General features: G+C 44.1%; 1 protein-coding gene across 1 annotated transcript in view; it reads left to right on the top strand.

Annotated features, from left to right (window-relative positions):
• The window catches only part of LOC124035391 (high affinity cAMP-specific and IBMX-insensitive 3',5'-cyclic phosphodiesterase 8A-like), a 118,013-nt gene that overhangs the window by 98,524 nt on the left and 9,489 nt on the right, over window positions 1–10,000 (top strand). The window contains exon 3 of the mRNA XM_046348846.1: window positions 8,743–8,930. Within this exon, the coding sequence (XP_046204802.1) occupies window positions 8,743–8,930 (188 nt within the window). The remainder of the gene's footprint in view (window positions 1–8,742; window positions 8,931–10,000) is intronic.

Raw genomic sequence — 10,000 nt, 5'->3', positions numbered from 1 at the left:
CTTATTAAAACGGAATTAAACCAAATTAAAACATGTATTGAACTGTGTAGGAAATCAGCTAAATGCATTGAACGTATTAGAAAACTCATTAATCTGACCAAGTAAACTATAAGACAAGCATGCGTGCGTGCGTGCGTGCGTGCGTGCGTGCGTGCGTGCGTGCGTGCGCGCGCGTGCGTGTGTGTGTCATTTTCATCGGGTCTCAGGGAGGGCTTTAGCAGTACGTACGGTCTGACTGGTCTGTGGTATAAACACAGGGCTGTGCCAGATCCAGTGAACTACTACAGGAAGTCTGAATCACAGAGGAGGTCTACCTGTTCTCCTGTTGTTTTCCAGCATCTCTGTCACTGCTACAGGTGCAACATTATAGTCCCTGTCATTCAATGACAGAATACTTGTTATATTTATTAGAATGAGTTGTTTAGACCAACGTAAAACAACAATGACATAAAACATAAAGGAGTGTCGTTATCCAACAACAGCCTTCATCAGTTGTCTACAACGTTTACAGCCTTCATCAGTTGTCTACAACGTTTACAGCCTTCATCAGTTGTCTACAACGTTTACAGCCTTCATCAGTTGTCTACAACGTTTACAGCCTTCATCAGTTGTCTACAACGTTTACAGCCTTCATCAGTTGTCTACAACGTTTACAGCCTTCATCAGTTGTCTACAACGTTTACAGCCTTCATCAGTTGTCTACAACGTTTACAGCCTTCATCAGTTGTCTACAACGTTTACAGCCTTCATCAGTTGTCTACAACGTTTACAGCCTTCATCAGTTGTCTACAACGTTTACAGCCTTCATCAGTTGTCTACAACGTTTACAGCCTTCATCAGTTGTCTACAACGTTTACAGCCTTCATCAGTTGTCGACAACGTTTACAGCCTTCATCAGTTGTCTACAACGTTTACAGCCTTCATCAGTTGTCTACAACGTTTACAGCCTTCATCAGTTGTCTACAACGTTTACAGCCTTCATCAGTTGTCTACAACGTTTACAGCCTTCATCAGTTGTCTACAACGTTTACAGCCTTCATCAGTTGTCTACAACGTTTTACAGCCTTCATCAGTTGTCGACAACGTTTACAGCCTTCATCAGTTGTCTACAACGTTTACAGCCTTCATCAGTTGTCTACAACGTTTACAGCCTTCATCAGTTGTCTAGCCAACGTTTACAGCCTTCATCAGTTGTCTACAACGTTTACAGCCTTCATCAGTTGTCTACAACGTTTACAGCCTTCATCAGTTGTCTACAACGTTTACAGCCTTCATCAGTTATCTACAACGTTTACAGCCTTCATCAGTTGTCTACAACGTTTACAGCCTGCTGTATGGACAGGACAAGTAGGAGATTTCCCATGATTGACTTCTGAATAGGTTTGTTAGCAGGTTATCTTGTGTTGTGCGGTAAGATTTCACATCTATCTGAATAGGTTTGTTTGCATAGTACTATATCAGTATGTTGTAGAGTAAGGGTTCACATCTATCTGAATAGGTTTGTTAGTACTGTATCAGTATGTTGTAGAGTAAGGGTTCACATCTATCTGAATAGGTTTGTTTGCATAGTACTATATCAGTATGTTGTAGAGTAAGGGTTCACATCTATCTGAATAGGTTTGTTAGTACTGTATCAGTATGTTGTAGAGTAAGGGTTCACATCTATCTGAATGGGTTTGTTTGTACTGTATCAGTGTGTTGTAGAGTAAGGGTTCACGTCTATCTGAATAGGTTTGTTAGTACTGTATCAGTGTGTTGTAGAGTAAGGGTTCACATCTATCTGAATAGGTTTGTTTGCATAGTACTGTATTTCCAGACATCTTAAGTTAGACACAGTAAGACGATTTTTCACTCTTATCTGAATGGGTGTGTTTGTAAGCCCAATAAGTAGCTTACCCACCACTATCTACACTAGCCATCTATCTGAATGTGTGTGTTAGCAGTAGCTAAGTAGCTTAGCCTTATATACAGTTAGGCTAGTGTGTGTGTTAGCAGTAGCTTTACCTTATCTACAGTTAGGCTAGTGGGTGTGTTAGCATTAGCTTTACCTTATCTACAGTTAGGCTAGTGGGTGTGTTAGCAGTAGCTTTACCTTATCTACAGTTAGGCTAGTGGGTGTGTTAGCAGTAGCTTTACCTTATCTACAGTTAGGCTAGTGGGTGTGTTAGCAGTAGCTTTACCTTATCTACAGTTAGGCTAGTGGGTGTGTTAGCATTAGCTTTACCTTATCTACAGTTAGGCTAGTGGGTGTGTTAGCAGTAGCTTTACCTTATCTACAGTTAGGCTAGTGTGTGTGTTAGCAGTAGCTTTACCTTATCTACAGTTAGGCTAGTGTGTGTGTTAGCAGTAGCTTTACCTTATCTACAGTTAGGCTAGTGGGTGTGTTAGCATTAGCTTTACCTTATCTACTGTTAGGCTAGTGGGTGTGTTAGCATTAGCTTTACCTTATCTACAGTTAGGCTAGTGGGTGTGTTAGCAGTAGGTTCAGTAAGTAGCTAGCCCACCCCTATCTACAGTGAATAAGTAGCTTTCCCATCACTATCCAAATGGGTTTATTTGCAGAATAGTAGCTTTCCCACCCCGTCTACTGTGAACGGGTGTTAGCAGAATAGTAGCTTTCCCACCCCGTCTACTGTGAACGGGTGTTAGCAGAATAGTAGCTTTCCCACCCCGTCTACTGTGAACGGGTGTTAGCAGAATAGTAGCTTTCCCACCTTGTCTACTGTGAATGGGTGTTATCAGAATAGTAACTTTCCTACCGCTAATTAACTTTCCTACCGCTGTCTGTCTGTCTGTCTGTCTGTCTGTCTGTCTGTCTGTCTGTCTGTCTGTCTGTCTGTCTGTCTGTCTGTCTGTCTGTCTGTCTGTCTGTCTGTCTGTCTGTCTGTCTGTCTGTCTGTCGTTAGTCTGTCTGTCTGTCTGTCGTTAGTCTGTCTGTCTGTCGTTAGTCTGTCTGTCGTTAGTCTGTCTGTCGTTAGTCTGTCTGTCTGTCTGTAGGCAGTCTACCTGAGAGGACCTGGCCTGGGCCCACATAACATAACCTATATCTAATCCTCCTGTCTGCCTGCATGGCTCTGCAGGAATGTTGACTTTTCTAACAACATGCCACTGTGGAATTGTCATCTAATTCCAGACAGCATTCCTGCCTCCATAGCTGCCTCCATCGCTCCGCGATGATGCATCTACTACTCGGGATATGTATGCTGCCTGTAATGACAAGGGGTGTGAAGATAAGTGGATTATGGTTTGTGTTAGCGCTAAACTAGGCTAGCAGGACCTATAGTAAGTGGATTTTATTTGTGTTGCTAGGCTAGCAGGACCTACGTGGAATGTAGTTTGTGTTAGCGGCGCTCTGCTAGGCAAGGCTATCTGGACCTAAGTTGAATATGGTTTGTGTTAGGCTAAACTACATGGTTTGTGTTAGGCTAAGCTAGGCTAGCTGGACCTAAGCGGAATGTGATTTGTGTTAGCCTAGGCTAGGCTAGGCTACGTAGCTGGGCCTTGGTGGAATATGGTTTGTGTTAGTCTAGGCTAGGCTACGTAGCTGGGCCTTGGTGGAATATGGTTTGTGTTAGGCTAGTTTAAGCTAGGCTAGCTAGACCTAAGTAGAAAGTGATTTGTGTTAGTGCTGGGCTAGGTAAGGCCAGAGAGTAAGAGGTTGAAGGGAGAAGGTTTACTCAATGAGAGTGTCGAATTTGGTCAACAAAAAATGTAATTGCTAGTTTGCAACGTAAGGTTTATTTGATCTAATAGATGTTACGTAATGGTTTGGTTGTTACAGGTGCACTGATATAAGTGGACGCATGTGGGATTTCTCAAACTTTGAAAAAAATAACTCTATATCGGAGTTGTGCTTGCTGTTCACACGCGTATCCAACCTCTCATTGGCTAGAATGGTTCCACCTGATTTTGCCTCCTTCGGCCTGCCTTCCATTTTTGAAGACATGTAATTCTATTGTTACAGCGGTCACTCGGCTATCTTGTCAATATAATAGATTATCTTTGATAAGGCTAGGCAAACTGGGCCTTTCTAAATGGAATATGGTTCAAAAAATGTTATGCAAGGCAAGCAAGCTAGCTGGGCCTTCTTGGAGCCCAGAGGGGCCCTGGTAAGAGTAGGATGCATTTCCCCCCACTAATGATTAAGGTCAGGATTGGGGAAGCTGAAGCTGATCGTAGATCTGTGCGTAGGGGAAACCCCTTGTGTGCTCTGATGTGGCCTGATTTGGTCTGAGAGGAGACTGGATGAGGTGAAGGGTTAGTGTGACTAAAGCTAGACAATTCATCTGGATGAATCAGCAAATCCCGCCATCCCAACTACGCACGCACCAGTGATCATTTAGATTTAGATTTAGTCTAGTCTTAGTCCTTTTGTCTTAAATATCCTTATGTCTTAGTCACATTTTTGTCTTTTGAATAATGATTTACTCTAGTTATTGTCAAAATGACGTCAACTAAACAGTGGGGACATTTTAGTCAACTAAATGCCTTGTCTTTTGTCTTTCTTCCTCTGTTTGTCTGTCCTTAACTGTCTGTCGGTCTGTCCTGAAGTCAGATTGTATTGTCGGTCTGTCCTTAACTGTCTGTCGGATATCTGTCCTTAACTGTCTGTCGGTCTGTCCTTAACTGTCTGTCGGTCTGTCCTTAACTGTCTGTCGGTCTGTCCGATATCGAATCCAAAGTCTCCTCTGCTCGAGTCGATGCCTGAGTTATAAATGGTTGAGTCAGTCGAGTCCCTATGGCTGAAGTCAGATATAGAGGAGTTATTAACCCAGTCAGATATAGAGGAGTTATTAACCCAGTCAGATATAGAGGAGTTATTAACCCAGTCAGATATAGAGGAGTTATTAACCCAGTCAGATATAGAGGAGTTATTAACCCAGTCAGATATAGAGGAGTTATTAACCCAGTCAGATATAGAGGAGTTATTAACCCAGTCAGAGGAGTTATTCACCCAGTCAGATATAGAGGAGTTATTAACCCAGTCAGATATAGATGAGTTATTAACCCAGTCAGAGGAGTTATTAACCCAGTCAGATATAGAGGAGTTATTAACCCAGTCAGATATAGAGGAGTTATTAACCCAGTCAGATATAGAGGAGTTATTAACCCAGTCAGATATAGAGGAGTTATTAAGTCCCAGTCAGATATAGAGGAGTTATTAACCCAGTCAGATATAGAGGAGTTATTAACCCAGTCAGATATAGAGGAGTTATTAACCCAGTCAGATATAGAGGAGTTATTAACCCAGTCAGATATAGAGGAGTTATTAACCCAGTCAGAAATAGAGGAGTTATTAACCCAGTCAGAGGAGTTATTCACCCAGTCAGAAATAGAGGAGTTATTAACCCAGTCAGATATAGAGGAGTTATTAACCCAGTCAGAGGAGTTATTAACCCAGTCAGATATAGAGGAGTTATTAACCCAGTCTGATATAGAGGAGTTATTAACCCAGTCCCAGTCAGATATAGAGGAGTTATTAACCCAGTCAGATATAGAGGAGTTATTAACCCAGTCAGATATAGAGGAGTTATTAACCCAGTCAGATATAGAGGAGTTATTAACCCAGTCAGATATAGAGGAGTTATTAACCCAGTCAGATATATTGTTACCATGGCTACGCAGTCAATAGGCTACTGGTAATGTTACCATGGCTACACTTAGTCGGCTACTGGTAATGTTACCATGGCTACACTTAGTCGGCTACTGGTAATGTTACCATGGCTACACTTAGTAGGCTACTGGTAATGTTTCCAAGGCCAAGTTGTAAAACCTTCTCGAACGTTGTAGATAGAAATTCCTTGAATAGAGCCGTTGTTATTCCTTATTCAACATGTCAGATCGGCATGTTTATTCTTCATAGCATATTTCTATCTAAACGTTGCTTCCAACTGAACACACCCCAGGTTGTTAGCTATAGCTAGTTAATGAGGTAACAGGACTGAACAAGGTTTGAGCCTAAAGAAATTAACTATAGAAAGAAAACAAACGTAGCGCTGGCTCGAATCAAGACGTTTTCTCTGAGGAAAAGAAGGACACTTGGCTATGTTCGCTAAGGATCCTGTATATGAAATGCAGAGGGAAAACTGTGAGGGCTAGCCTAGAATTTCAGACAGCCTACTTTTCTATAACCTATGCAAGGGAGAGAAAAACATAGCTAGACTGTTGTTTTACTATTAAACTCAATGCTGCTATTGTTTTTAATTTCCTGAAGCAGCTCCAGACAAAGTGTAGCTAACTAGAAGGCTGGTGATGACTAGTTATTAGCTAAAAGGTGAACTAAGAAAGTCGCCTGCGAGATGGGTATAATCGGAGGCGGAGCCAGTCTGCCTGTCTTCCCACACTCATCGCTTTCTCCCCTGCAGCTCACCAGCTGAGTCTGTGTGTGCTGGGTTTGATGCATCCTTCCCACTGCTGAACTATACCTGCTCTTTGCATCTGTCCTGCTAATATTAATTGTGCTTATTACTAAAAACCTTTCAATCTTTTCAAAAACTGTTATCCAGTCCACTTAGTAGTTAAATTTTAGTCACAAAGATAATCTTGTCTTGTTTTAGTGAACTGAAATGAAAAATCATTTTTGTAATTTTTTTCTGGGACTATTTAGTCTGTTATAGTCTCATCAATTGCCACTGAAAAACAGGTGTTTGATAAATATTTGGCCTCCTAGCTCCTGTCCTCCTAGCTCCTGTCCTCCTGGCTCCTTTCCTCCTAGCCTCCAAGCTCCAGTCCTCCCAGCTCCTATCCTCCTAGCTCCTGTCCTCCTAGCTGTCCTTTCCTCCTGTCCTCCTAGCTCCTGTCCTCCTAGCTCCTGTCCTCCTAGCTCCTGGCCTCCTGGCCTCCTGTCCTCCGAGCTCCTGGCCTCCTAGCTCCTGTCCTCCTAGCTCATGTCCTCCTAGCTCCTGGCCTCCTGTCCTCCTAGCTCCTAGCCTCCTAGCTCCTGGCCTCCTAGCTCCCGGCCTCCTAGCTGGCCTCCTGTCCTCCTAGCTCCCGACCTCCTAGCTCCCGTCCTCCTAGCTCCTCCGGCCTCCTAGCTCCCGGCCTCCTAGCTCCCTGCCTCCTAGCTCCTGTCATCCGAGCTCCTGTCCTCCTAGCTCCTGTCCTCCTAGCTCCCGGCCTCCTAGCTCCCGGCCTGACCTCCTAGCTCCCGACCTCCTCCTAGCTCCCGGCCTCCTAGCTCCCGGCCTCCTAGCTCCTGGCTTCTAGCTCCTGGCCTCTTGGCTGGCCTAGCTCCCGACCTCCGAGCTCCCGGCCTCCTAGCTCCCGGTCTCCTAGCTCCCGGCTCCCTTGGCTTCGAGCTCCTAGCCTCCTAGCTCCTGGCTTCTAGCTCCTAGCCTCCTATCTCCTAGCCTCCTAGCCTCCTAGCTCCTAGCCTCCTAGCCTCCTAGCCTCCTAGCCTCCTAGCTCCTAGCCTCCTAGCTCCTGGCCTCCTAGCTCCTGGCCTCCTATCTCCTAGCCTCCTAGCTCCTAGCCTCCTAGCTCCTAGCCTCCTAGCTCCTAGCCTCCTAGCTCCTGGCCTCCTAGCTCCTAGCCTCCTGGCCTCCTAGCTCCTAGCCTCCTAGCTCCTAGCCTCCTGGCCTCCTAGCTCCTGGCCTCCTAGCTCCTGGCCTCCTAGCTCCTAGCCTCCTAGCTCCTGGCCTCCTGGCCTCCTAGCTCCTGGCCTCCTAGCTCCTGGCCTCCTAGCTCCTAGCCTCCTAGCTCCTGGCCTCCTGGACTTTAAGTGAACAGAGAGACGTCTTTGTACCTTTAACTCAATTTTGCAGTTGTGATGCAAACCGTGAGACTCCTGAACAAACTTCCCATTCTGTACATTGATTGTGTCTCCTGCCAACTGGTCCACGATGACGTCTGTTAGGCCCAGTGACTCATCTAGCTACCTGCCTTCTCTCTCTCTCTCTCTCTCTCTCTCTCTCTCTCTCTCTCTCTCTCTCTCTCTCTCTCTCTCTCTCTCTCTGTCTGTGTCTCTGTCTCTCTGTCTGTGTGTCTGTGTGTGTCTGTGTCGTCTCTCTCTCTCTCTCTCTGTGTGTCTCTCTCTCTCTCTCTGTCTCTCTCTCTGTGTGTGTGTGTGTGTGTGTGTAAGGCAGTGTGTGTGTGTGTGTGTGTGTGTGTGTGTGTGTGTGTGTGTGTGTGTGTGTGTGTGTGGATTAACGCAAGTAAGGGGTTATGTGAAAGTGTGGTAGGTGTGTGCGGCGTGTGTGACTCTCTGACTGTGTGTGTTGTGTGTGTGCACAGTGTCTGTGTACAGTTAGTATTTCGTGCGTGCAGGTGTTAGTGTGTGCTTTAACCCCCTAACCTCTCCCCTTACAGGTACAGTTAGTATTTGCTTTAACCTTTAACCTCCGCAGCGAAACCTAGATGCCGTTAAAAGCCATGGATTAACGCAAGCAAGGGGTTATGTGAAAGTATGCTGCTTGGTAGGAGGGTGTATGTGTACACTCTCTGACTGTGTGGGCGCACAGTGTCTCCCCTTACAGGTACAGTTAGTATTTGACCATTTAACCCCTAACCTCTCCCCTTACAGGTACAGTTAGTATTTGACCTTTAACCCCTAACCTCTCCTTACAGGTACAGTTAGTATTTGACCTTTAACCCCTAACCTCTCCCCTTACAGGTACAGTTAGTATTTGACCTTTAACCCCAAACCTCTCCCCTTACAGGTACTGTTAGTATTTGACATTTAACCTCTCCCCTTACAGGTACAGTTACTATTTGACCTTTAACCTCTAACCTCTCCCCTTACAGGTACTGTTAGTATTTGCCAAAGAGGACAGCCAGAATAATGGGTTCTGCTGGGCGTGTGAGAAGGCCAACTTCAGGTGTAACGTGGCGAGGACGCCAGAGGCAGCGCTGGAGTGTTTCCAGGAAAAGCACCACGACCTCGTCATCATCGACCACAGACATTCCAGATACTTCGACGCTGAATCACTATGGTACGTTATATCAGTAGGTTAGGTATACGTTATATCAGTAGGTTAGGTATATGCTGGTACATTATATCAGTAGGTTAGGTATATGCTGGTACGTTATATCAGTAGGTTAGGTATATGCTGGTACATTATATCAGTAGGTTAGGTATATGCTGGTACGTTATATCAGTAGGTTAGGTATATGCTGGTATGTTATATCAGTAGGTTAGGTATATGCTGGTATGTTACCTTGTTATATCAGTAGGTTAGGTATATGCTGGTATGTTATATCAGTAGGTTAGGTATATGCTAGGTATATGTTACCAGTAGGTTAGGTATATGCTGTTATATCAGTAGGTTAGGTATATGCTGGTACGTTATATCAGTAGGTTAGGTATATGCAGTAGGTTAGGTATGTTACCTGGTTGTTATATCAGTTAGGTTAGGTATATGCGTTATATCAGTAGGTTAGGTATATGCTGGTATGTTACCTTGTTATATCAGTAGGTTAGGTATATGTTATATCAGTAGGTTGGTACGTTATATCAGTAGGTTAGGTATATGCTGGTACCTTGTTATATCAGTAGGTTAGGTATATGCTGGTTGTTATATCAGTAGGTTAGGTATATGCTGTATGTTACCTTGTTATATCAGTAGGTTAGGTATATGCTGGTACATTATATCAGTAGGTTAGGTATATGCTGGTACGTTATATCAGTAGGTTAGGTATATGCTGGTATGTTATATCAGTAGGTTAGGTATATGCAGTAGGTTGGTATGCTGTTACTTGTTATATCAGTAGGTTAGGTATCAGTAGGTTAGGTATATGCTGGTATGTTACGTTATATCAGTAGGTTAGGTATATGGTACATTATATCAGTAGGTTGGTATGTTACCTTGTTATATCAGTAGGTTAGGTATATGCTGGTATGTTATATCAGTAGGTTAGGTATATGCTGGTACGTTATATCAGTAGGTTAGGTATATGCTGTATGTTACCTTGTTATATCAGTAGGTTAGGTATATGCTGGTACGTTATATCAGTAGGTTAGGTATATGCTGGTACGTTATATCAGTAGGTTAGGTATATGCTG

The sequence above is a fragment of the Oncorhynchus gorbuscha genome, linkage group LG05 (assembly GCF_021184085.1).
Source record: "Oncorhynchus gorbuscha isolate QuinsamMale2020 ecotype Even-year linkage group LG05, OgorEven_v1.0, whole genome shotgun sequence".
Taxonomy (NCBI): Eukaryota; Metazoa; Chordata; class Actinopteri; order Salmoniformes; family Salmonidae; genus Oncorhynchus; species Oncorhynchus gorbuscha.
This window is presented reverse-complemented; position numbering and strand designations above follow the sequence as displayed.